Raw genomic sequence first — 27,809 nt, 5'->3', positions numbered from 1 at the left:
GTGTCAGCTTTAATGTTCTGTTGTCTGCTAGAACAATATTCAACACACTCGGGTATAATACGGCTTTTGTTTAATGATGCTTATATGCATAAGCTGTGTCCATTATCGTTACAATTTACACATGTACTAAATGTTTAAAAACTGACATGGAATCCTGCCCTTTTGATAAATCTAAAAAAACATTCAGTTCGATGATCTGCAAATTATGATCGCATAAGCTAAATATCGTGCGACGAGAATTTTTTTAACTGGTGATAAGTATTAAATCGCATGAGTTGGTATCTGCCTAAAGGTTTATTAAAGAATAAGATTATTCTCTTATAGGAAACCTACTTAACAGTTGAAAATGAGATTGTTTGTTAAGAAGTAGCTTTTAATTTCAGTATTTCTGTCTGATGGTGATCAGTGGTATTCTTTATTTACGGGTTGGCGAAACAACAGGAACAGGAAACGAGAAGTTTACAGATTTCTTATTTTTAGGATCTTAACCGGATTTTACCACTTAATTTTCTTCACACCTCTGTTCTCCCGAACGCATCCTTTAGCTTTCTCATTTCTTAAAAATCATGAAAAAAAACAACAACAACAACAACTGATGAAAAAGCTGAGGAGGTTAAATTTGTTTTGAACACTGTAACTTTACTTTACTGTATGGCTTTCCGTGTTCACGTTATTTTGTATGAATTAAAGGTAATTGATTCGATTATGAGCTCAGTTGAGATATATGACTGATTGTCAAACATAGACCCGTATCAGTGTCTCCATTATAGCAGAACAAACAAAACTCCACCTGGCGTCGTGTTCAATACGTGCTGTACCAAGGGAATGTCGTTTATTTCACATTTAGTTCGCGAGTCGTTCTACCGTGGGAAATTTTCGCCTCCTTTTGTTATTGAAATATAGTCTACAAAGCCCGATTTAAGTGTAAAGAGAGATAAACTGATAAAGAACGAGACAAACAATGAAAAGAATACCTGTTATGTTTTCTGTAGCACGTGGATTATAACAGAATGACTTAAACTTTCTAAAACGGTCAATATAAAACATATTAGAGGGCTCTGGAACCACAAGTTTTGCTGGGAAAAGAAAGTATCGCTTTTATAGAAGCTGCGAGAATGGTCCGTCGTTTACGGCACGTGCTCCAATAGCCTGGATGCCGAATTTCAAGAGGCAGAGATTGTCATTTTGCTTTTGTTTTAAAAGTTTGAATGTACAAGTAGCAAAACCATAATTATATGAAGTGAATCACGGGCCTGTCAGCCAATCAGATTCGTCTGGTCTCACGCTCTTCACGCGCCGCTGAAGGCGGGAAACAATGCAATCGACGGTTATCGTGCGACTCTAAGCACTCAGCCAATCAGAGGCGACTGTTCCCACGGTTATGGCTTTGTGTATGAAGCCAGTATTGTTTAGGCAGCAAGCCGATTGTCACTGGACAGGTGTTTGTAAATAAAACTCATCTAATGTCGGCACACGACCCTGATTTTTTCCCACGACCGATGAATATAAATGTGATCGCATCATGCATGTCGGACAGTTCGCGACAAACACTCGCAGAGTTAACATCTCCGAGAAACCTCTGTAGAAAAACTAAATAGCAAACTTCAAAAATATGGCTGTTGAATGCTATGACGGTGCAATTTATGTTAACAAGATTCTCTCTGAAAGAAGAAAGGTAAATTTCTTATGTTCATGACTCTGTAATTTGCTGATGTGTCATTTTTCAACAGATCGCTTGCTTACCGGCAAACTTGTCACTTACAACATGACCTTTCCTTCTGCAGGCAAAGAAGCCTTTGATGGAAAAAATGCGTAGAGCAAGAATCAATGACAGCTTGAATGAAATGAAGGGCTTGGTTCTAGATCTCCTGCATAAAGATGTAAGTTTCTGTTTTTTATCCGTAGTTAAACAAAATCAGCTCTGGGCTGAAGTTTCCTTGCCTTGAAAACTTGCCCGCCGCAGACTCTGATACAATGTTATAAATGAGTTTTAGCGTCCATATTAAACTTAGACTAAATTCCGAGCAAAATATTCAAACGAATATTATGTCTTGTTTAGGCTTCTCGTTATTCCAAAATGGAGAAGGCTGATGTTCTTGAGATGACTGTGACTTATCTTAAAGCTTTACAGCGAAAGGATTGCCGCTCTGAAGGTAAGACTTGACTTCGTGAAATTTTGCTAAAACAATTCATTCGTAGAAGTGATGATGTGTTAATTAGAACTAGAACTGGCTTACGAATTTATGAAACACTCAAACGCAGACGATAATTGGATTATGAAATTCTCATGCGACAAACGGAAGATATTGACAATCTTCCCTTCATCGTTTTTTGCACGGCAAGCATAGTATAAGACATACCACGCTTAAATATCGTATAGTTCTTGCCTGTTTATAATTAGTCGATTTGAATAGATTTTCAGGAGGAATTGTGACTTGTAGCTAGATCAAAATTCACTAGCAACGAGTATTTAAGCTAGATTTCGTTCTCTTTTAGATCCTCAGTCACTAGCCGAGTACAGAGCAGGCTTCAATCAGTGTGTGAGCGAAGTCAACAGAAGCACGACCTGTGGAGGAAGCGAGCAACTCAGGGAAAAACTCTTGTCACACTTGGCTTCATGCTACCATAGCAACGCCACTAATCATGTCGCCACGAGCCACTCGTCAGGGATTCCCGCCATGACCCCGAGTTTTCCCGCCATTGCGCCAAACAACGTCTGGGTTCCATATCCTTCACCACCGCCATCTCCAACAAACCAAGCTGCAATTTTTATTCCTATAACAAGTCCAGCGAAAACTGAAATGCTAAGAATACCATCTCCGGTCAGTCCATCGGCGGTTCAAACACAGAAAATCAGCCTCTCGCCCGCGTGTTCTCCAAGCGCCGCTACAAAGACACCGCTATGGCGTCCTTGGTAACCAATGAACTCTGAACTGTATTTAAAATACTAGAAATAAGCGCTACAAAGAAGACGTTCACGCAAATCCACGGCAGGATTCCTGTCATAATTTAACGCCCTGAGTGTGGTTTCGATATTTGCTTTTCTTCGCCGGCGTAAATAATTATTGTATATAGCTTTTTTAAAGATTATTATGAATGACAGAGTGAAAGAGATTATTTGTAAATTTTTATGCAAATTACTGCTTGGCAGTTTATAATAAAGAAAGGATTAATTTAATGAAAATTTGCGGTTTTCTTTTGGGAGGAGCAGATATAGTAATCAGTAATTTGCGATGGAATAATGCACACTTCCAGCGGTCTAAAGACTTCGGAAAGATGATCTTAATTCGATTTTTTTATGACCATTCTCCTATTTGAAACTGCATATCGTACTCTGAAGGAATCCTACCGGCCCTTAGCCAGCCATAGCTTATGGTCCAAAAAGTTTACCTCAGATCGTTGAAATTTCGAGTATTCGTGACTGTGTTCTGCCGTGACCAGCCGCCTTTATTGTCAGACAATGTTAGAGAACTCGATTTTTGCTCGAGTGTAACTAGGCGATGATGAAAAATTTGAATCGGGTCATAGAGACCCTCTGGATAAATGCACCTATTACAGTTTACCGCTACTTACGGAATAGAGCGAAAATAATGTAAAAGCCAGAGCTCGTTGAATTGTTAATTGCGCAAGGTATTTTGGTGTTATCAACTGTGTTGATAACGTAAATTTGCCACTGTAAAGAGTTTGAGAGCTAACGTTTCGAGCGTTAGGCCCTTCGTCATAGCGAAGCCCTCAGCTCAACTCGGTTAATAATACCAAAATACCATGTTAAACTCTCCCACGGAACAGAACAACAGTTTCTTTAGAACCCAACCCCCTTTGTTAATTGCGCAAATTAACAATGTCGAGATGAGTTTTCTTTAGCCAGATTGAATTTTCCTGGCACTCGAGACTTTCTACAACATAGCTCAGACGTTTTGGTTAAACATTTCCTCTTAGGACTTCCTTTTCCTTTCCGATACAACTTCAAAATACAACTTGATGAAAAGTATACCCACACACCGATTACTGACGTTCTTTCAACAATTCAACAACGATACCTATTCGGCCTTTATTGGTTTCATACAGCAACAAAAAGTTTAAGATAAATTTTATTAAAGTTTTGGGGCTATGAGATGGAATCATTTCGGACCTGGTGTCGCTTAGAACGCATGCGCCTCACCAAGGCCGCCAAATTGTTTGTCTGTCAGTTCTTCTCTTTTGATCGTAATTCAGTTCCCTGAGAGGCTTTCGCTTTACAGCGTGTTTTCGAAAATCCTCGGTCGTGTTTCCAATTAAGCTGGATCTGGTAGAATACATCTGTGACTGACTCGAAAATGGTTGATCAGAGACGTCTTCGTTGTCACAGAACTTAGAATTCTCAGAACTAACGTCTCTGTCTAAGATTTTCATTTCATTTGTTTGTTTTGTTTGCTCATTCGTTGAACAAATTGACAGTTTACAGTTGTTTCCAGATGAAGGTATGAGGGCACTTGACTCTCTCTGGCAGATTTCTACTGTCCCTTGGTCTTCTGTGACATTTTCCAAACGTTCTGCAAGGACAGTGATACAATTATGAGTGAATATGGATGACTTAAAGCAATTATACAAACCGGTATATCACTAAATGTGACAATATTGTGAAGCCGACGCCCTCTGAATTTGGGTAGTTCCAAAGTGAACAGCGAGCGAATAATTAAGTTTGGATGGGATAAAAGAACAATTCCTACCTTTCTGCCGTCTGATATATTGTACTGTGAGTTTAAGGATGTCCGCTTTTCCGATCTTCGTCTGAAAGGGAACAAATTCAACCAAAATTAAGCATGAATTCGTCCTTCAGTGAGTTTAGTTCAAAACGTGTTCCGCCCGCGCGCCAAAATGCGCGGGGATGAATCAAAACAGACTGTGACAAGTATTTTGAATGTAGGCAAAGGCAGATGAAAATGAATGAGAGACCACAAGCGCGTGCAATATGTGAAGTGCTGATCAGAGTCTGCTAATAAAGCCTGCTTGGTTCTTTGGAGCGGGTCACACCCTCCATATGGCAAAAGCAAAATTTTCATTCAATGCTACGTATTCAGCAACAAAAATTGTTGAATTCTTTCTATCATTGTGGCGAAATCAATGGTTTTTAGTCACTGAATAAAGCCTACAACAAATTTTGCAATACTTTCATGAACTTATTTTCATTATTTTGTTCAAGATCGATTCCCCTTTCATTTCAGCTGTTGAGAAGCTTCAGGGTTGTTTTTTTTCGAAGCGTTTCATTTATAAAAACATTTTGGAATAAAGTTTTTAGCCATGGGTATTCAGCAACTTCAGAGACAAGTGCAAAAGCCAGGGGAACCGGCTGTCTTATTTTAGGTTTTCTTAGCTCGAGGCTTGCCATTGATCGTTCGTAAGTACGTCAAGAGGATACTTGGACTGAAACAACTCAACTCACGTGTTCGATCGAAGGTCCAAGCACCAACTCCCTGAGTGCGTCAACGCTCTTGCTTATCCTTTTGCGTCGAAGGCGATCTTGAATGGATTTGTTTACCTGTCAAAAGAAACGAGTTTGCTGCTAAGAGGAGCGTTGAAGGAGAAAATAATCAGAGATCTCACTGTTCTTCACAACTGAATTAAAATTTAGCATCGTTGCAATTCAGAAGGGAAATTGATTCAATTGTTAATTTCGAACTCGTATGAGTCTCTGGGATTAAATTGTTATCCTCGCTTAATGCACTGACTGCGTGTAATTAACAACACTATACGGCCTGAAATGTTCTGTTTTAAATGTGCTAACGCTGTCATTTGAATTTGCTCTAAAATTTCAGAGATTTTTTCCCCAAGATTTCTTAACACGGAGAGCTGTCTCTTACTTAACTACAAATACCACTCAAATAAATGGTTCTTTTACCTCACGCGCGCGTAGTGAGGAGAGCGCACTAATATCGCTGAATTCTTAAGCCGAGAACTATAAACTGTTAATCCTGAAGAAATTTTCTCAGCCTCGTCACGAAAACCGCAAAAGTTTATGGTCAAACATATTTCAGTATGGAAATATTCATGGAACAAACAGGTTTGAGGGTTGATTCTGACGCGAATCATTCAACAAGACTATTGTTTATAATTACATATAAGAATTTACAACGAGCCATTACTTCATATCTTAACTTACCTTTTTATCCACTGCACGAGTTACTGGAAATTTCATGGCAAAAAGTTTTCCTCTCTACTTCCTGAAAGATTCTTAGGATTTCTGATCTTCGATGAGACAATCGCTGTGAGACGTGAGCTGCAGGCCGATACCGTTCTCTTTCGCCAGATGCGTCCAAAATGATTTATTTAAGCCGTGTGCAAGAGGAAATAAGTTTTACAATACACGCAAGCCAGAGCCGCGTTCAATGAAAAGAACCTATTAACACCTGTTGCCAACAATGATGCGACTTAACAAAGGTTAGGATTTGAGCGGCAGATTTAAGTTTTAAAAGAAAATTAAATCCTCGTAACAGATGAACGTAAGCTAGAGTGCCAAGAAGCTCAGTTAATTTAAGTTTGAATTCTTAAAAGCACGAAATAGGCTCTCAGTGTATAAACAGTTTACATTTTTGAGGCAAACGTGTCAGCGAGGAGTGGGCGCACGCCGCATGGAATATTAAACTTCCCGCCAATTTTCCCGCGAATTTCAACCAGTGGCCCTGTTTGTTATTTGTCTTCTGAAGCACCTGGATGCTGCCGTAATCAGTCAAGGCTCAGAGACATAGTTGATAGAATAGTCTTGAGTAAAATATCCATCACATTTCTCTTTTTCAGGTTTAGAATTAAGATGAAAGAAAGCAAACTAAGTAACTATCCTTGGAGCGGACGAAAAGTCAAAATACGCGCCAAAACATCCGCTATTCAAAAGACACGTGTTTCAGTCGTTTTTTAATTAAATGTGCTTAAGTCATACACAGGTGTGGCCTGTAACAGCTTTAGCTTAAAGTTACGAAATAATTTTATTTGACGAAGACACGACATTTCGCTTTTGTGTCAGACACGAGCTTCAAAAATCAATGGCAGTGACAAAATACACTGCAATTAACCACGACAAAAGTTGGTTGTAATTACGGAACAGCTTTGGACAGTGGCTACAATTAACAAAAATTGCGGTTTAGGCTACGAAGTTACCATGCACTTTTGAAACAGCTTAGCTGTCGAATGATGAAAATTTTTAATATCCGACACTTTCCTTCTCTCATTCATGAAACGGGTTGGAAATCCTGAACCGAAAAGGAACTTGAGCTGTAGAAGTTTAAATCGAAAATCCAACTTAATCGGCAAATGTAGTAGGTATTTTTAGGTGGTGGGCTTAGAAGTTCCGGAACTCGAAAGCGGAATTCGAAATGAAGATTGGAGATTCTTTTACTTGCTGAAAATAGAAAAGATTGCATTCAAACAGAAAATTTCGAAAATTCTCTTTTAATTCAGAATTTCAATTTGTCCTCTTTAAGGCACGTGCGGCATTTGCATCAAAAAACCAATTCAGTTAAAGCGTGGCAGTTTTGCCTCAACTAATTAACTGCAATACTCATAGACATCATTTGAACGAAGCAATTAGCAGGTTTCTTTACTATTCAGAACAAACATGGCCATTTATTTCGCTAAACGATCAGGTGTCACGCACGTGGAATATTTAATTTCCCGCCAAATTTTAAATGATTAATGGCCACAGACTAATTTCCATCTCAAACTAGCTAAGCACCTTGCTTAATATCAGGTCCTTTCGCGAAGAAGAGCACCTCGCACAAATGCAGCTCGTTAACTCATGAATATCGTGAGCAAATTTTTCATCCAGTTCACAGAAGTAGTAGTCTGAGACGCCTTGCGATTCGTCTATGAAAGCTTTTCAAGAGAGAAAACCAAACGGCGGATGACGCATAACGCTATCCAATGGGTAAATCGTTATCCAGCGGATAAGTGTTCAAAAAGCGAACTGCACTATCCAACGGATAGAGATTTATCCATGCAGTGGATAGCATTATCTACCCTTTAAACAACTGGGACCAGAAGGATTCCTTAAAGAATTGAACTCACTCAAGATGGATAACCTGTTGACTACGTCTTGAAAAAGGAATTTAATCTTTTAATTTGCTTATCTAGCAGGATTCACAGTCCCAAAGTCCTGAGTTACTTTATATTTTTATAATAGCAGCTCACATCAAGATTTGTCTAATTTCATTTGTTTTCTTGCCGATTGTCTTTCTTGCCAGTGTGCGCATGCGCAAGCAAACACATCAATCGGATTAGTTGTCCATGTTGGAAAAAGGGTAAAGTACGATACGAAGTCAGCGATAATTTTATTTTAGCTTTAAATCCCACAAGAGATTCAATGACATGGCAAATGTTGTTTTTCCGTACCGTGATCACAAAAGCTTTTTTTTTTTTTTTTTTTTTTTAATAAAACCTTTGTAGACACCGGCAGACGCTTTTCAGCTGCATAAGCGTATATACAGTACGCAAGAATAATCATGACCGTTGGAATTCAAGTTTTTCATCAATGACACAGGTGTAATCAAAAGAAAGAACTTCGGAGTGTTTCCAAGAAGAGTTTAATCTTGTGCACTCTTGTTTTTCCAAGTGTGCTGCGTCATTTAAAGACTAGAAAAAATTCTTCTATCATAAATCACGAGGCTAAAAACCCACCACCGTTATTTACACCAAGAATAATCTTGTTATCGCCGATTTCCTGCCGTTTTTCAGCGGAAATTTGAAGCTAATCCGGCGGAATCTGGCAAATCTCCTGTACTGTTGGCCGGTCATGTCTGGTGGTCTTTACAAAGTAACACGCAATGAACAACATTCCTGCCTAAAATAAACCTCTTTTATTTTTACTCGTCCCTAAACTTTAATTCTAGCTAGGAATGTGTACACACTGACTTATCAAACGATCAGCCTTTAGATACGGGATTATTACCCAGGCTTAGAGCAACTATAACACTGTTTTAGCTTCAGCTCCTTTAAACCTAAAAGTATTCAAAATGGCGCCTTGTGGCAATTCAAATTTTGGAGCCTTGAGTGCATGTCAAGAATAAAAAATTCCATTCAAAAAAATGATTATTGCGATTTTCTGCTGCTCGTATTGTCTTTCATCGCTTAAATTCGACTTGGAGAGTGTTTGAACCCAATACTCCGTAAAACTAACTGAAACTAATGAAATGTAATTCATCAACGGTCATACCAATATGAACGAAATCATAGAAAAATTTTGGATCTTTGGTTAAGTTTTGAGAAGAAATCAACTCTGGATTGGTTTTTTTTGTCTTTCTTAGGCTAAGGTTTTCAAACCGGCGTCCTGCCAGCTTAAGCAAACTGCCAACCAGTTAACCATAAACAGACGATACTCTATAACTGAAAACGGGGAAAAAACGGCTCCCTCTCTATCCAAATGAAAAACGGTTTATGCAAGCTAAGTGATAACCATATCGGCTGATAATGCAGAAACATCGAGTTGGAAAGTTTGGGTCTTTGTCGGTCTTTAGAAGCACTTAGGAATACTTAAAGAAGATGAGTTCCTGGCTCCGCGAGGGAAGTGCGTACCGACAAAATCCAGAAGAGACTATTAGAAGTTGGTAGATTGCCAGTATAGACCACTGAAGAGCCTTGTATTAAATGATTCTCACTTCCGCTGAACGTATACTAACCCACATGATCCAATAAACTCATTATCCTCTATTTACTGCGGCCTTTCTGCGAGTGAAATCTCACTTCCAGACTTTGAACTTTGTTCGATCGATACCCCCCTTAGAAAACTTCACCCCTGAAACACCTTGTTTGTTTCTTGATAGTCTGTCGAAATTGAGTGATACTTTGGCTGGATTCTACACGACAGGAAGTAGTAAATCTGGGTGTTTACTTGCTCGGAAAATCTAAAAGGTGCTTTGTATTTTTTTAACTGACTTATCAGCGGGTGTTAATTTCATTGTTCTACTGTATTCACGTTCAATCATGTTTACAAGTTTACGGATTATAAATTCTGTAGAATGCATTTGGCCAATTATAGCTTACTTCTTAAAACAGTATTCGATATTTTAAGTGTTTATTACAGTGGTTGTGAGATGTAAATTTTAATTTGACTGTCTATATTTAAAACCAGAAGATTGTGTTAACCCATTGTATTGCCCTAAAAGCCATAGAGAGTCTGTTGGAGGATACTATTCAATGTGGCTAAGACAGTATACAAGGTTATTTCCGCCCTGTTTGAAATCTGTGAATAAATAAAATAAACAAAGCGTCGAGGGAGACCGAGAAACTGAGAATCTACATTAATCATTATTGATTTTCGCTACATGAAAGGGAAGGTTCTAGCGAAGGTCGAGGGAATAAATTGTAGCAGAATAACTCGGGCTGAGTTTTTGTATGAAAATGGGGTTGAGTAGCTAAAAATCAGCTACTGTTTATTTTGAGTCAGTTTCATGTAATGAAAATCCATCGCTCTTTTCGTTTCATTTTAAGAACGAGTGACGACGCAACGTATTCAGTACAGCAATGAAACAACGACGCGCAAATTTCTAGTAGGGACGAAGGAAAGTTCTGGAACGTTTTTCAAACTAACTTTACGTTCATTTTTCCACTCCAATACTGCTCACTTCCGAACACTTAACAGCCATCAAATATTGAATTACAATACCGAGCGGTAATGCAACTGAAAAAGCTCAATCTACTCTTGGCAAGCACAAAAGCAATATCCGGGCATATCAAAGAACTTGTCTTTAGCTTGAAAGTTGTGTTATCATGACATCCTTTTTTAATTAGGTCTGTGACATAGATGAGACGCCTTGTTATAATGTGATACTGTGAAAAGTCTTAATTCACTTACATATGTTGCTGCTATGATATTAAGCTTAGGTGTGTCTTCCCTCTTTGCCGAAATACTTTTGACGGCTAGCGAGATTAACGACTTAAAAACACTGTGATCAATATAAGGTTGGCCATTTTGCGATCAACAGTTAATAAATTTGTCACATTCCAGGGATTTAAACTTGGGTAATAAAAAGCAACCGCTTTATACTGTTTTTTGATTAACTTTTGTCGGTCTTGGAGCTGTAAGTGGTTACAAAACTGTTTCTGAAAGAGTTGAGGTCACAACCACACCCTTTCCGAGGGGGAGGGGAGGGTATTTACGAAGTGATTTCTACCCTTCTGTATCACGTAACAAGGATGAAAGTTCAACGTCAGTAAGGAAAAAGACCCTCGCTGCTTTATAGAACATTAATATTCATCTTTGAAATTCTGAAGTAATATTGTACATTCAGTATCGTTAACACGCTCCGGAAACAACAGATCAGTTCCAGTGACGTATCATTTCCGTGTTCTTGATGTTAACCTCTATCAATCTTGACCAGCTACTAAATTCTCAGATCTATGCGTTACATTTTATATGGCATTACGTGAGGAGATTAAATCTAACGATGGAACTACAGAACCTCGTCAGCGAGAGTATTAGGACCTCACAAGCAATTCTCCCAGCTAGTAGCTCTACGTTTCCTTATAAAAAAGAGAGAGAGAGTTTGTTGTTGAGCCATGATAACACCCTTTATACAGCTGAAAAGTTTATCGTGTGTAGTAAACTGTTTAGAGTGCAGAAGGGTGAACGGTGAAAGAGACGGTCGCAACGCTTCCTGACCCCACCGTTAGACGGCGTGCTGTGTTAGCAGCAGCACGCCGGCGGCACGCGCCAATATCTATGACTGGAATTTGTTATCTTCACTCTCCATCTTAAGATAAGCTGATTATCAACACTATCACAAGCCAAAGTTTTGACATTATCGATATTGTTAACAACAACGCGCGGGCCAAGATTGCCTGCCTGTGAATGTTTGCTGCAGCGAGTCATTGAGTCGCGTTCGGCATCGATTGCCAGTTTTTCTGATGTACAGATTAAAATTGTGGATAAAGTGGAAAGGTTTCATGAAATCAAACGTCTATTTGTACTCCGTGCACACGGTTCTGCACCCCCCAGCAAGGAAAGTAAAATTTCTATATTTTAGGGGGGTGAGACATACTTAATTGGATCAGCATATGAAGGGAGCTCTGTAGTGAAACTTCCCTTCGCAAGCTGGCTTAAATTTTGCAAGACCACCCGCATATGTTATCAGCAGCCTTATTTTTAAGACGTTTCTAATTTTCTTCTCCAATGCACTGCAAATGTCTAAAAAGGCTTTATACAGAGCGTTGCTGATCAGAGTTCAACGACCCGCTGTAATTTGTTCCACACGAACTGATTATCAACAAAACAATTCATCGCATAACTGAACAACAAAAATCTGCCCGGACAAATTCGTTATAGAAATGTTGAAAAAACGCTGAGTATTCTCCTCTGATGATCTGATGTTAACAGAAAAATTTTTAATGATAGTTAGAAACGAATTTCAAAATAGGTTTAACAACCTGATTGAAAGGTTAAGCCTACAAAGAGACTTCGAATTAAATGGGTTTGAAGCGACCGTGGGAACATTCCTTTGCTTTATTGTGTTCTTCTGTTCCCTTGTGGTATGATCCCTCATCTAAACAAACCCACAATAGAAACTCAAATCTTATGAAAACATCTTACATAATGGGCAACTCAACTCCGCCAAGCACGTGGGAAGGGGTCGAATTAACGACGATGTTTACACATATTCACGAGCAAAAGCCTGCTACTGTGTTAAGGGGGCAACACCTTTGAAATCACGACATAAACAGACAGTTTGAAAAGAATAAACCCACTTGAGGAGAACACCACTGGGCACGAGAACTCTAAAAGATTACTTCTATCGGCGCGCGCTAAGTTGAAGTTCCACAAAGTAAGTCGCGCGACTTGTTAATTGCAAGAAGCTATTGAGATATTCAGACCAATCGCATGCAATGTTCTCACGCCCTCAACGCACCACTGAAGCTCAAGAGCCTGTCATACAACTTAACCCCGTGACCTTTCGCGTTGTCTTCCAATCAGCGCAGAGCATTCCCACGGTCCGGCATCAGAGAAGCCTTTGTTTACTGTTCCAGCTATTGAATATGAATAGCTGTTTGTAAATAAGTGCGAGAGTTAACACACGACTAAGGATTTTTTCCCACGGTGCGAACTATAAAAAGAATATTAAAACACGCATGCCGGTTGCTTGTATTACGCCCTAGGGTCGGTTAGAAGCGTGCCGAAGTATTTTATACTGCCACAAGTGAGCGGATCGCACGCGTAAACTTGACAGCACAAATGGATGTAGAAATTTTAAAACCCGTTATGAATGCTCAACGCAGTGTTAAAAAGGAAACAAAGAAGGTATCTTGAAGGAGTAGTCATAGCTTTTTAATTCACAACTCGCTATTGTACATTTAGTTACATGTTATAGGGCTCCTTAAATTTCAAAATATGGTTGTAAATGTGGATTTTAATCGGCAATTCCCACCGCAAATGTGTATTTTGCGCAGAGAGAGTAATTATTCTTTTCTCGAAAAATTGAAATAATTAATTAAAAGAAAAGTTTGTTTTGCCTTGCAGTCTAAAAAACCACTTATGGAAAAGATGCGTCGAGCAAGAATTAATGACAGTCTGAACGAATTGAAAACTCTTGTATTGGAGGCGATGAAAAAAGACGTAAGTATTAGAAAATTCACATTGAAAAATAAATCATTATTTGGTTTCAGTATTCTTATCTTCTGTCTTTTCCAACAGGTGTCAAGGTATTCCAAAATGGAAAAGGCCGATATTCTGGAAATGACTGTGAAATACCTTCGCTCATTGAACACTGAGAGGACTTTGCATATTAAGCAACACCAAGGTAAGGCAGTAAAACGCATCGTTTTGTTCACTACATTCAACTAGCAATTTTAAGATTAAATATGTTCAGCCAGCTACTTTTTGAATTTTTTGCATCCTGGCCTACGTTGATTTACTTTTCTCCGTCACATCGTACTAAAAAACTTTTTAATTTCTTTGAGATCTTCGAAAACGTTATTTTAAACAAACACAAAATTTATTTCCTCTTTAGCAACAAGCTCGAACAAATGAACTACTAATCATCTTTCAACGCTAACAGCCTGAGAGAGTAACGTTCTTTAATTGTGTTGATCTTTGTTCCTCGATCTTATCCCCACCGATTCTTTTGTCGAGAATTCAACACGTTGCTTGCACACCACTTTATAATTTTTTATTTCATAACCTTTTTTCACTTTTATTTTACCGGTGCTGGTGAGTAAAAGCTTTTCGAGCCTTTTTGATGTTGGCACTGTGAAATTTTAACGAGATGGTTAAACCTCAGAATTCCGAAGGCATCAAACATTCCGCCCACATCCATCAAAATCGGAGGTGCCAATTAAGAATGTTAAGTGCTAGGGATTTGAAATATGATACTTATCATGGGCATCTTTTTTTTTTTTCCTTCGCAGAAGACGCTTCTGCAATCGCTAAGTATCGAGCAGGGTTCAACGAGTGTGCTGCCAAAGTTTCTCAATTCCTGATGACAGCAGACAATATTACTGTCCCGGTTCGCACACAGCTCCTATCACACTTAGCGTCAACCTGTCAGCAGCAAAAAGACCCTCATCATTCCCCCACCGATATGTCAGTCTCGCGACAACAAGCCCACGCAACGCTGTCGTCATCTTTTCCCGCCACTAAACCAAAAGTTGGCGCGAACACGGCTTTCGCCGACGGAAGTATGGCAACAAAATTCCCTTCACCACCTTCGTCACCTCTTCACAACCATTCAGAAAGGAAATTACTGCCTTTTCCGCCAACGATGTCGCCCTCTATGTCACCCTTTATGCTTAGTAATGGTATTCCAGCCTTGATCTTACCAAATGACACTGCATTGCAACTTCTACCTTTAACCTTACCCGCAAATGCCTCTACTGCATTCGACACGTCTTTGTGGAGACCTTGGTGACGCTAGCTCAGCGTTACAATCAATTTTTTCGGTATCATGTACCTATCTCAAATTGCTTTCCGAGCGGAAATGAATTTCTGGAGTGTCTTTAAAATGAGGGTCGCTTGGATTAGTCGAGCTATTAAAACTACTGAATATTTATTAAGAATCGTGCTAGAGTTATATATAATTTTTGCAACGAAAAGCTATGTATAATTACGAATAAAATATAACTTGAATACGTGAAGACGTCAGCAATGCGTTTGGTGATGATGTATCGTTTTCCACATTTTACAGTCGCAAGCAGCATCGGAATGAAGATAGAAATAACTAATATTATCCTCACTTAATATCTCATGAAAAATGTGTCATTATTGGACTTAATTTCACAAGCTTGTTTTAAAATGATTTGGAGAGAATTCACAGAAAAATGTTACAGTTTAGAAGACTCCATGCTTAGATTACCCAGTCTTTGAATCGAAAAATCGTTCTTGGATTAATTAGACCATACAATTTTCTTGAAAAAGTCCAGCATAACTTGATTAACAAGCTGTCCTGCTCATTTTTGATTGCCCTTTGTTTTGTGTTGGTCAAAGAATGTGGGGTAATGCAGTCAATTAGTCTTAATTGGAAAATTTCTTTTGGCGTAAAGAAGCGGTTTAGAATATTTAATGGTAACCAATTTTTTACAGCGTTTTTTTGCTAATCCGACATGTCTGCGACATTAGGCCTGTTGTGCAGGCGGCAGTTTAATCATAAAAAGTCGGCAGTGGAGATTAGCAGGTCAATTCAGCATCAGCTGCTGCCAAGATGGGTAATTTCAATTAAAAGCAAAATTTGTCTATCACTTTACAAGTATCTGCAGTAATCCTTTCGAACGGAAGAGGCTTTCAATCCAGAGTCAACACAAAAATCTGCAGTTTTGCCTTTTTGCCGGTGCTTACCCGAAACTATCACATACAACCTCTTAACTGACTCCAGGCATGTCTTGTATCAAACAAATCTTTTCTGTGCTCAATTTAGTTAAAGCATATTGAAGGTTTAGGAGAAGAGGTAAGGAAAAAAAGTCAAACTTGCAGACCGCACTCCAAACACTGCTGAATGTTTATGGCAGTCATGAGGTTAGCAATTTCGCCGTTGCCGTAAAACAGTAAAGATATAACTCAAAGATGAAAAGAAGACTGTAAGAGTTCTGGATTTAATTAAATAATTCAATTCCAAAATTATTGACCTCAGCGACTGCACAACACAGCCATTTGGGCTTCAAGTTGACTCTCGGACTTTGTTGTTGGAGTTCTGGACGACCACACTGATTTAATTCCAAATTATTGACTCCAGCGACTGCACAACGCAGCCATTTGGGCTTCAAGTTGACTCTCGGACTTTTGCTGTTGGTACGACAGTCAGTGAAGGGTTCTTAGGGAAATATACCTTACAACTGAGCCTTAATGTAATGGAAAATTATTGCTTTTAAAATGTTGTTGCTATTATTTGAGTAGAAAATACCAGCTACTGTTGTATACAAATGGTGTGTTAAGTGGCTCCTTTGAATTTGTTTCTTAAAAAAACTATAAGCTGAGCTTAGAAAACTAGTTTCATTCAAATCTTTCTAGATTCAAGAGGACGAATCTATAAGAGTTGTTTAATGCATAAAAAAGGTGAAAGAATCGTTTTGACGATATTTCAGTAGGCAAGGTATAAAGACACAACTCTGTGGCCTGCAGATGCACTCTCCAATATCTCATTGCCGCCTCTTTCAGAAAGCCGAATTCAAAGGAATTTGAACAAAACGGAACAAAGAACTGCACATGCCTGTGCTTTTCTTTTTCATTTTTTCACGTAAGACTGAGTTCCTGTGAAGCTACAAGCTAAGCTGAATGTTTTTCCCAAGTAGCTGTTTGCTTGTAACAATTACACTGTTTATTTCAACCCCGCTAAGAACTCCTGTAGATATTCATTCCGCATCAGCGCCCTTAGCATTAATAAAACAATAACTGATCTTTCTTTTGGACTGTCACACGGGTATTAGATTTTTGGGAAGTGGTACGCACCAATTAAGAGACAGGTCAAACATCTGAACCGTAATCTCGTCTGCGCTTCAACAAATCCTTGTTTATTGAGCGGCTTTCTCAAATACAGAATTTATTGTGTCGAAAAGGATTAGTAGCCTGGCACGAAAATGAACGAGAAAACATTCATTTCTTGCTTGTTAATAAGTTGTTTGTTGATGTCGGTGAGTTTCTAATGCCTGGCTCACCTTTTGAAAGGAGATGTTTGGTTATAATAACACTGATATTATATCAAACGTCACAGACTTCCCGCTCTAGAAAGTAAACTTGAAAAGAAAATATTTCGTAATCTCAAATCCGTTTGCATTCTTGTGTGAGTCGAAAGCACGACCAAGGTTGGTAATTCCTTCAAGAAAACGGCATTTGATGGACTCTAGAGCACGACAGAAGACTTGCGGTTTTATGTCGTAAAAACGGCACGCGAGCCGCGCTCAGCGCACGCTTACTAGAGCGCACTTTTCAACGCGTATGAAACGCTTGAATAATGTTGTCAAGAACTAATTTCAAGTGTCTTTGCTATTTATGCCTATTTTGCAGAAAAAAAAACTTTCGTTTGAAACTGGGACAAATACCTATTGAAGACCTAACTTAGTTGGAACTGTGCGGTAGCGTCGAATCAGAGCTCAATAAACTTACATCATTTAATTCTACTGTTATTGATCGTCAATAAAGGTACCTCAAAATTTTGGCACAAACTAACAAACATCAATGCCCTTACAAATCTTCAAATCTACTTAACCCGTTTTCAAGACTTTTTAGCAGCACAAGCCGCCACTTTCAGAACTGCAGAACGATCGCAAAAATCATAGTATTCCTTTTAGAACAATTTAATGGACAAACGGCTATGTTGTCTCACAAAATTTTCAAGCACAAAAAAATGCTTTATGGTAAAGAGGCCACACGACTGAATTCAGTATGTATGACCGATCTCTCATCTCCCGCGCTCCCACGAATTTGTTAACTATTTAGGGGAATTTTCAGAGGAATCCATAAGACTTCCTTTTGATGTCAACGTCTCTGAATCGCTTATTTAGCGGCGGAGAATGTGGCTGTTTGGGTTCAAAGAAATTCCATTCCTCATTGATGAAACATTTAGCAATAATTTACCGGAACTAAAACAAAGTGGTTGAAAACAATAACATATCTGTCACTTTGCGATTGTATTGATAAATGAGACTGAACTTTATGAACTGTAAACCACACGGCTTGTCTGAGAAAAGGTGATATTACCCTTCTGATAAAAGTCGGATACGGTATTTGTAGACTTCTCGCGGGTGGCAAACGTGAATTTACACACGTCAGCTTTACTTGTCATATATATTTGCTTCTTTTGAAAATCATTTGCCGATGTAATTAATACGCTTAAACATTTTCTAATGATAGAGCAAAGCATGCTAAGCCGAGACGGACAAGATTTAATATTTAGCCGCCCAAGTCTTTGGAATTTTAATTCCGAAATTTGATTTGTAATGACAAGTTCCGCTTTTGCTTTCCTGTCTGCGTGGGGTGGCACGTGTCAGGAGATATTTTGTTGTCAGTTGCGAATCAAAAAATATTTTTCTCCTGAACCAGACAAAAAACAACCGAAATCGAAGCCATACCCAATGCCCTTTGACCATGCCTTGAAAACATTTTCTTAATAATCTTGACATAAGAGCCCTTCAAAGCGCACTTAGAGTTTACTTAGTTCCATTTAGTGTTCTCGTGGTTGTGTTTTAACATGACAAAACTCCAACAGCGTGAATAATAACGCATAGATAGTGAAAAAATGTTCTTTATTCTAAGACCGTGGGAAAGATCCGAGTTCTATTGTCATGAAAATCCACCATGTAAACCGCAGAGTAATTCTTGCGCCGAGACAATCCAAGTACAAATGAAAGAAGTGACAATGGATTTGGACGCCGTGAAAAGAAGTAGCACGTGCATGTCATTTTACGCTCTACTAGCGACTCCTCATTTAAATACAGTTGTGTAAATGAGTGTCTAAACGCCCCGCAGGAAAACCATTAAAAACTTATCACGTTTTCAACACGTCAGTGCGATAACCTCGTGGCAGAGAAATATGTCAAGGAGACTAGACAATCTTCCGTTGAAAATGATTCTCTTCTGTTTGGCCTCTCCGCGGTCTTTCAGCGAGGCACTCCAAATGTAGATCTTTTGTTTTCAGCTTGTGTATACTGTCTTTTTTGTAAGTAATTCAACACAGGCGCTGCTTGTGCTCTCAGCCAATCAGTGTGGACCGGTCTCACGCTCGTCACGAGCGGATGGCGACGTTTAAGCTTTGTTCCTGCAGTTTGTCGTGCGACTCAAGAAACTGACCAATCAGAAGAGACTGTTCCCACGACCTACCTATTGTAAAGGTCAGTTGTATTGTTCTCAGCTGTTATGGTTATTGTCCTTGTAAATGAGAGGGTAAATATTTGCGATTGATGACACAAGGCCGAAAGAATTTTCCCACGGAGGCTGCCATAAAAAGTGAATGTTTGGCACACGACCGCCACACGCAAATTGCGCTCGATCAGTACACAGCTAAGGTCACAATTTTTCAACTCGATCCAAGATGGCGACAGCAAATTTCTGCAATCAACCTTCGGACTACGTCAGCAAAATTTTGAGTGAAAAACGAAAGGTGGGCTAAATTCTGTTCTGCGTCAATTACTGAACAGCGCAATATTTATAAACATTTTATACCTATCATATCACTTGTGAATGATGTTTAATCAAATGTTATTATATTCCCCAGGCGAAAAAACCTCTCATGGAAAAAATGAGACGAGCAAGGATTAATGACAGCCTGAATGAGTTGAAAACTCTTATTCTCGAAGCATTGAATAAAGATGTGAGTTACTAATCTGTAAAATACTAATTTGTAAGATTTGAATTCGTCCAGCTGACGTTGTTTAGGATTCATTGGAGAATATTTACTTACAATTAATTTCACATTATTTTTTAAGGCATCTCGGTATTCGAAAATGGAGAAAGCTGATGTTTTAGAAATGACAGTTCATTATCTACGGGAACGTAAAAGATTGGAGCAAAAACACCAAGGTATTTTTATTAATAATTTGTCTTAAGATCGTTTGTAATAAATACTGTTTAAGTCTATCTTTGTCACCAGTCATTAAAGAGATGATTTATCATCAATATTTATATGTCAAATATCCAACGATTCATTTTTTAGAACAGAAATTCGACTTTAGGGATTTGTTTTTCTAGATCAATTTCCCATCCCAAATTTTAAACTAGGTTGTGTCGAAGTTTCATCACTCCTTAAGATGAACGATTCGTTTTTTTTTTTTGTCTGTTTGTTCGTTTTTTTCCCGTGACCTCGACAGTTACACATCTTCTCCTGAGGGAGAGTCACTGACTGGTCGATCACTATGCTTATAGTCGAGTGTGACTCATAAAAATTCCCTTTCATCTTTCAGCGCTGGATACCGCTAATTTGCCAGAATTCAGAGCAAATTACTTGCAATGTTCTGCGGAGCTCTCCAGGAAAATGACGTCACTCGAAGCCAATGATGAACTTAGAGAAAATTTCCTCGCGCATGTCGCATCGCGTTGCCAAGGAAACGTCCCAAACGCTGTCCCTGTCTTTAGCCCGGATAATCTTCGGTACATGGCACCCTTAAAACCTGTCATGATCCCTTTTCCGTCTCCTCCACCATCTCCACTTCAAGTTTCACCTGTTTTATCGGTTTCTTCGAGCGGCGTGACTCGTGATTTATCGCCTGCTTCGACGTGCAGAACACGAGATCCGGGATTTAACATCTCTTCACAGCAACAACCTAGGCATATGACTCCGGCTCAAAGCGCTACTCTTTGGAGGCCATGGTAGATAAATGAATATAAACTCTGCTGACTTATTCAGGATTAATCTAAGAATCACTTCACCTTTTGAGTTGCCATGAAAGTTATATTTTTGTACTGAATCGAATCAAATATGTAAATAATAACCTCGTACAAAAGGTTTGTGTATACGAGTGAAATTGTAAAAAGAAACATATGTATATTATAAAGTTTGAGGAAAAACATATTTTTACTACTGAAAGTTTATACAGAAAAATGTGTTCACAATAAAGATAACTATTAAATCAAATACTAATGACTTGTTTTGCTCGCAATTTCTTTTTGTTTTGCAAACAAAAGACGTAATCCTTTAGAAAAGTTATAAAGTCTTGGCGAGCTCTCGAGTGCGTCTCAGACTTGTCGACAACCTTTTTAGTGATAAGCTCAAACTCTGTATGGTGTTTTCGACCCTTGATCGAAAGTGGAATTGTTTTGGAGTTTTTTGTTCCGTATATTTCTTCACCATGTGCCTTCAAACCTTGAAACGGAAACACGAGGTTGTCATGAATACCTTAGCCTTGATTAACTTGAATACTCTTGTACCTTTACAATTGTTTTGGTATTTCCGTTCAGTGCACGCGATTCCTAAAAGAGGAAAAGGATAAGAAGCTTTTGTGCTATATATGGTCACAAAATTTCGATTGTCTTTGAGTCAGTCATGTTATTGCATCCGATAAAGTTTGTTCCGCTCTCAATAGGCACCTACTTCAACTGGATGAAATTTCGTATCGACTAAGTGATTAGGACTTTCAGCTTATCAGAAACGATTTGTTAGGAAGATAAAGTTTTGCGGCGTTGCACGTTTAAGAACCATCTCATATCCTATTGTGTGATCCAATCGTACAAGTTCAAATTCTTTTGAAGTTTGCTTCAGTTTTTTCTGAAAAATAACAATATATTCTCCTGTTTTCACAGTCTTTATTCTGTATTTACATTCAGTTGTTCCGTCGACCAACAGGATTTCTGAATGCTGAAATACGAATACTTTTGCTACGAATACTACTGGCTCGCAACGCTAAAATCTCGAGCAATTCGCCGGTAAATGAGATATAACAAACATGTGTTTCGCGAAGAATCTCCAAAGAACACGAGAAACAGCTTTAAAACGATTAAGAGGATATTAAACACACTTCTTTTCAATCCTTAATTATATGAAGGCAGACAAGCTAGGGGGGTCAAAGTATCTTTCCAACTAAGCGGATTTGACCTTCCACAAGTTGTTACGAGGGACGCTTTTCTCTCTTCCAATCAAAATCAGCGTTTTATACCAAATTTCGAAACTTACATTTCTGTCCAAGATTAAATTAAGCATTGAATTTTCTTTCCGCCATTTTAAATCTTGTTTTCATTTTAAACAGTTATGCGAAACTCGACAGTTATATTAAGTGTCATGTTAATGGCGTTCTTATAATACTTCCGTTATCAGTTTCCACAGTTCAGGCGGACACAATATAACGAAAAAAAAAATAGAATATAATATGGCAATCGTAGTGATATTTGTGAAAACAATGATTTCGGGCAAAAAGATACCGTTTCTTTATTAACTTTGACATGATACAGCGGGAATGTAAAACGAAAAAACAGGAAACTAATCTCGATTGAGTGCAACTCCTACGGAGCCAAATGACAATCCCAGAAAGCGTCAAAAGGTGCTCTCTGAAAAACCAGCATCTTGTGTTTCATGTTTAGCCGTAATATTTCTCTTAAAAATAAAACCGCCGGTATACCACGAGGAAAAAGTTAAAATACATTATTTTAATCTCTTTACACTTCTTTCGTACTTTTTCCTTCGTTGAAAATCTCAAAACTCGCCAAATATCAATTCGGTTGCTCTCAGTCCTTGTAAGACCATCTACAGAGTTCCAACACAGTTTAGATTTGCCGGAAAAGAGCTCCAGGTCGAAGGACGCCGCAATGACTGGTTAGTGAGAGGACGCAACAGATAGCAGATTGAAGACGAAGAAGATTTGTATCTCCTTTCTTGAATGCTACGCACATGTAACTCTTGCTTTTGTACAGCGTCAGTGTGTACAAAACTAATGGACTCCCGGTCAATTGAAATGACTATAAAAATTAGGAAGATCATTATCTTTTAACATACCAGTATATAAACATAACATCCAAATTCAAATCGCTTAAAAGTAGAGGTAAAACTGCCACAACAGCATTTTCACCCTGCGGGCCGCTTTCTGGTTCTAAGGATCGAGGTAAAATCAGAAATGTGGGTGAAACCGTTTGAAATCAAATTCACATGGTTACAGAAATAGTTCCACATTATTTTTTTCGGCTTTATTGATTATCTGTATGGATGATCGGTGATTTTTAACCGGAACTTCTTTACACAATGAGAATTGGTTCTGTAGAAGTTGCCGTAAGCTCTTAGCGAAGCTTTACAGGTGCTCAATTCAGTTTTTCGTGCGCGTGATACCTGCCAAAACAGACTCTATTGATCCTTACCACTAAGAGAGCTTAAGCTTACTACAAAAGATAATTACATACACTTTGGCACAATAGTGAGCAATGAACCGCACCATATGAAAGTACTGTTCATCAGCTTTCGTATAGACGTTTACACACACTGGGGTTTCATCGACAGACTTTAATGCTAATTTCGGAGTCACTCTGCAAAACCACAAGAAAGCGCTGCTCAACATGTTCAGCTTTCATTTGACTAGAGACACGCTTGGACTTTTGAGTTCGAACCACTTTGTTCACAGCATGATGAACAGTTCCACCTGAAAAAAAAAACTTTTCGCAGCTTGCATTTGAATAATCACACAGTAGTAATTTATCGACAGGCTTTTGAGTTGTAAGCACTTTGTATACATCATAATAAACAGTTCCACATAAAGAAACTGCCCCGCAGCTTTCATTTGAATGGTAACCCACGCCAGTGCTCGGCTTTTACCCACAAATTTTACAGTCAGAATCACCTTGTGAAGAGTAATAAACAGTACCACGGAATGAAAGGACTGTTAAAAAGCTTTCATTTGAATTCACAATATACGCTTTTAACAATAAAGTATAAAAGACTCATCAGCTGAGCTTTAAGTTAATATAAAGATTCACATGGTGGTATTTTGTTCACAAACCAAAAAGTTTCAATTTCCTTGTAGGATATAACTTTTCAAAAAGTGTCAAAGGTCCGACAGTGACTGTCATCTATAAGTCCAAAACTGGAGCCATTGTGTACAGCATTACCAGGATTTTCGGGGGTTTGCAAATTGTGAAATAATTTCCTTAAAATTCCGGACACCAGCTAAAAGCAACGTCAACAACCAGAAATTAAACAGAGCCACCTGAAAAATTCATTCTTGACTTAAAAGGAGACCTGCTAAAGCTTATTCAAACTCGTTAAAGCGATTGCAAAAAAGGCAGTCTATATCAACACGTGTCTCAGTTCATGCCATGTTCACAGGCAGTTACTACAAATGTCTCGAAATATCAGCTCACTTAGTCTGTGTTACGGGAACGGAGAGTTAAAACGAAACTTTAAAACCAGCGCTATTGGTGAAGAATTGTCACTTACCAAGTATCAATAGCTAATTACACTACAGAAGGTGCATTAAAGGTGCCCATGTTATGTCACGCTATTCAATAGGGCACATTGTGAATGGGCGAATTATCTTGTTTAATTTAGACAGTTCTATGGGTCGTGAACTTCGAAAAAGGTGAAACTTGAATCTTGAGCGCAATTTAACACTCGGAATCCCGGCAGATGTATTGCGAGTTAATTTGGCCAAGCTGTAGGTTTTGACCCACTACAAAGGTTCATTAACGTTTTTTGTGTGTTTTGTTTTCATTTTAAATTCAATTATTTAGAAATCTTTATTAGATTTGCAGACCAGTCGACAAGTGTCAGTACCGCCTCAATAAAACTTACTCAGAAAAACCTGCCGCAGCTGGTACTGCATGACAAGCCAGTTAATATCCCACCCGTGCCAAACGCATTTTTAACATCTGCCCGGGTAAGGGCGCGCTGTCAAATCAGTACCACAGAGCTGCGTCGCCTCGGAAGATCAATGCTTATTGTTATTATCGGGTTCACAGGAAAATATGCGGAAAATATTTACCATTTTGTAAAAGATGTATGGTTTGAAACCTGTTTGTTGACTTTACAGACCACGTTGCTAATATTGGCTGTTACCTAGGTGAAAAGTTCGAAAACGATTAGCCTTAAAGCTGTATTGCATGCCAAAACATGAAATACGAGGAATTATTTCTTCCTGATTGGTTTGCGTTTAATCCCCCGAAAGCTTAGTGAAAAAAAGAAATTATATTGGACGCAATTTTAGTGACAACTTCTTTTTTTTAAAAAGGACTTAATGATGATCACCAGTATTCGAAAGAGCCGTCAAAAGGTCATCGGTTTAAAGACTTTCTTTGTTTATGAATCCTTAGATGTTACAACAAAAAGCGACGCTTATTTTATATTCAAGAACAAAGAAGATGTCAAACAACAGAAGGTCTAACTTCTGTTAAGTACGCTAAAGTAACGAATTCTATCTTAAGACTTTATACAATTTGGAAGGAATGGGTTTGGTGGAACTCTATCCTACTACCTTCGAACTCTTCACTGCTGTTTGAAATACTTACATGTGTTAACTAGTTAAAGTGTGATTGGAGAAAAGGCGAATTATGAGAAGCTTACATACAAAGAACGCATGGCCACTGCTGAATTACATGCCAGTAATTTCCAGTTCAAAACTGGAACGTATGTTTTTTTTTTTAGTAAAAGGGAAACCCTCTTCGAAAAAGCTTCCACGAGAGTAGTCCAAAGGTAATATTTTTCTACGTAAAAAGAAACTCAAGTTTCGAGCAAATAAAACCCACATTGCCCATCGCACGATTATACGGTCAACAAGGTGAACAAGGTGAACAATGCTTTTCACCACTTCGTCAACTTTCGCATAGCAACGTAGTGAGTTTGCACCTGCTTGGAAAATTGAAGCACCAATAACCGTCAAACAAAGATAGGACGGTTTAATTGCTCTGTTTGAGTTACTGCAAAGTAAATGAGGCACATAGTTGTGCGTCAATCTTCTACAGTTGAACAGTGCGTTTACAGGGTACAATACAAATGGCAATTAGGTGAAGTCGACTTTGCCCATAGCGGTATTAAAAACTCATGTTAGTCCCATCAGACACACATAGGAATGCTCTTTCTTTATAACCTTCACGACTTTCGCAGTGGCTCGCGTCCTTCACGACTTTTTTGACGCTCAAATTCTTTCCCGAGCACACTAAAACGTCGCCTACGCGGGCAAACAGCGCGGCTGCTTGGAGAAATTTTCGTTTAGTGGTAAACCGTGTACTTAAAGTAATGAAAAGAACATTAAAGGGCTCACTTCCAAAAGATCCACGTGCTATGAGAACCTGTGACGTTGTTAATTGACGTCAACTATCATTGATGATTAGAAACGGAATTATTATCAAGGATATTAGAGTTCCGCAATTTTGCTTCACAATTCAGCGGGACTTAGTGAAACTCGTACAAGCGTGAAGAACTTTTAAAAGTAATATTTTGCAGTCCGTGAAAAGAAGGACGAACATGAAAAAAAAACCTTTTTCTACAATAGATACCTGGTTTATTTCTCCTGAAAATTCATTCGAGTGATACTCATTTGAACATAGGCTTAAAGGTTACTGTACGGTAATAATGTAATATGCAGTCAGTCATTCTAGGACTAACCAGTGGGACGCAAAGTCTTTGGCATCAATGGCAGAAATCGGAGTCAATTTGTCAAGTTGTTATTTGGTCCCTTCGTCAATTATGTTCTTGACATCTTTTATGTGTTGAAAATTATTTTTATTTATGGGAATAAAAGAGAAAAAGATCGATAGGAATAAGCGGTACCTTACAAAGATAAAGGAGTGTTTTCTTCAACCAGCTGCTTACGCGGTAAGAGAGTTTCAATGGCTTTTACGGTTGACGTTTACAATTAAAATTTAGACCAATTACGACCAACAGTTAACATCTTTCCATCGTTGTTACCAGAAATTATTTTACGATTAACTTTTTTTAACGACCAATGGAAAAAATTTGTCAATTTTTACGCCTAACAGATAAATTTGTCGGCCGTTTTAAAGCTAACGGTTAACCCCTTTGAAACCCACTGGTAAGCACAGTATGTGAACCTCACAGCTCCTTGTCTCTCAGTTGCTGTGGAAAATTGTGGGGGGAGGGGGTGGGGGACACTGTCAAGATACGAAACTTTAAGAATGAGAAGATTCAACGGGATTTTTTCGTATGTGGTACTCAGTCTCGCTTTTGGTTATGATTAACTTTAAGGAACATTCACTTTCGCTGAAATTAACGAAAATCTTACTGCGAAACAATGATGCAGTTATTTCAACTTTGATCCTTCCATGAGAAAACATGACAGAAATGTTTTCAAGGAACAATTGGCGCATTTACAGAAGCAGAAAATTTCTTTCCATCCAACTGAATCACAAATAACAAGTTTAGCTCGTTCAGAGCAGCCCTTGAGGAAAAATGTTGCGTGGGTGTCAATTGTGCCAGAGCGGGTGGTCCGGTAATTGAAAAAAACTTTGATTCATAACAATCCTGGGTAAGAACCACAGAATAATGTGAATCCGAGAGAAAGAATGGCGCTGAAAAAACAAAAAGCTCGATGAGGCATTAACTAGGATTCTTGAATCAGAAGTAATGACAGAGTAAATTCACTTAAGCGTAAGTAAGCCCATTTCATGATCGTCTCGTAACTTGGAGGAAAACTTTCTGAGAACCGCTAAAACTGAAATTAGCCCACCTAAGTCGTGTATCGACTCTTTCGTATTAATTAACAGAAGGCATATGTGTATTCTCTCAAGACGACCTTGTAAGCTTACTTCTCTACAACACAATATCGGACAATGCCACAAAGTTGGCACAGCTTCATCAATGTGCTGTGTAGAAAATTTCTAACCATCCTACTGGGCCACACACAACAAGTTTGGCTCGTTTAGAGCGGCCCTTTGAAACCTTGTTCCGACCAAGTTAGAAAAAAATGTTGCGTTGGAGCCAACTGAGCCAGAGGTGGTCCAG

The 27,809-nt window shown here is 38.6% G+C and overlaps 4 protein-coding genes across 5 annotated transcripts; 3 read left to right on the top strand and 1 right to left on the bottom strand.

Moving 5' to 3' along the window:
• Positions 1–1,482: 1,482 nt before the first annotated feature.
• On the top strand, positions 1,483–3,184 carry LOC113671944 (transcription factor HES-1-A). Its single transcript, XM_027188213.2, has 4 exons — positions 1,483–1,675; positions 1,785–1,880; positions 2,060–2,153; positions 2,497–3,184. The coding sequence occupies exons 1-4, from the start codon at positions 1,613–1,615 to the stop codon at positions 2,916–2,918; spliced, it is 675 nt and encodes a 224-aa protein (XP_027044014.2). The 5' UTR covers positions 1,483–1,612; the 3' UTR covers positions 2,919–3,184.
• An 826-nt stretch (positions 3,185–4,010) lies between these two features.
• LOC113671946 (uncharacterized) lies at positions 4,011–6,588 on the bottom strand. The gene is made up of 4 exons (XM_027188215.2): positions 6,140–6,588; positions 5,423–5,518; positions 4,710–4,770; positions 4,011–4,532 (listed from the first exon to the last, which is right to left on the bottom strand). The coding sequence occupies exons 1-4, from the start codon at positions 6,173–6,175 to the stop codon at positions 4,159–4,161; spliced, it is 567 nt and encodes a 188-aa protein (XP_027044016.2). The 5' UTR covers positions 6,176–6,588; the 3' UTR covers positions 4,011–4,158.
• Positions 6,589–12,992: 6,404 nt separating this feature from the next.
• LOC113671943 (transcription factor HES-1) lies at positions 12,993–15,097 on the top strand. 2 transcript variants are annotated; one of them, XM_027188211.2, is made up of 4 exons: positions 12,993–13,258; positions 13,478–13,573; positions 13,652–13,757; positions 14,365–15,097. In XM_027188211.2, exons 1-4 carry the CDS (start codon positions 13,193–13,195, stop codon positions 14,862–14,864), a joined length of 768 nt encoding a protein of 255 aa, XP_027044012.2. In that variant the 5' UTR covers positions 12,993–13,192; the 3' UTR covers positions 14,865–15,097. The 2 variants fall into 2 exon arrangements, with proteins under 2 accessions (XP_027044012.2, XP_027044013.2); XM_027188212.2 differs by having other exon boundaries at positions 13,095–13,258; positions 13,461–13,573.
• A 4,314-nt stretch (positions 15,098–19,411) lies between these two features.
• Positions 19,412–21,011, top strand: LOC113671945 (transcription factor HES-2). The gene is made up of 4 exons (XM_027188214.2): positions 19,412–19,541; positions 19,656–19,751; positions 19,867–19,960; positions 20,341–21,011. Exons 1-4 carry the CDS (start codon positions 19,473–19,475, stop codon positions 20,748–20,750), a joined length of 669 nt encoding a protein of 222 aa, XP_027044015.1. The 5' UTR covers positions 19,412–19,472; the 3' UTR covers positions 20,751–21,011.
• The last annotated feature ends 6,798 nt before the right edge of the window (positions 21,012–27,809 follow it).

Source organism: Pocillopora damicornis, chromosome 5 (genome assembly GCF_964200805.1).
Source record: "Pocillopora damicornis chromosome 5, jaPocDami1.2, whole genome shotgun sequence".
Classification (NCBI taxonomy): Eukaryota; Metazoa; Cnidaria; class Anthozoa; order Scleractinia; family Pocilloporidae; genus Pocillopora; species Pocillopora damicornis.
Note: the sequence above shows the minus strand (reverse complement) of the source record. Positions and strands in the feature narration are given on the sequence as shown.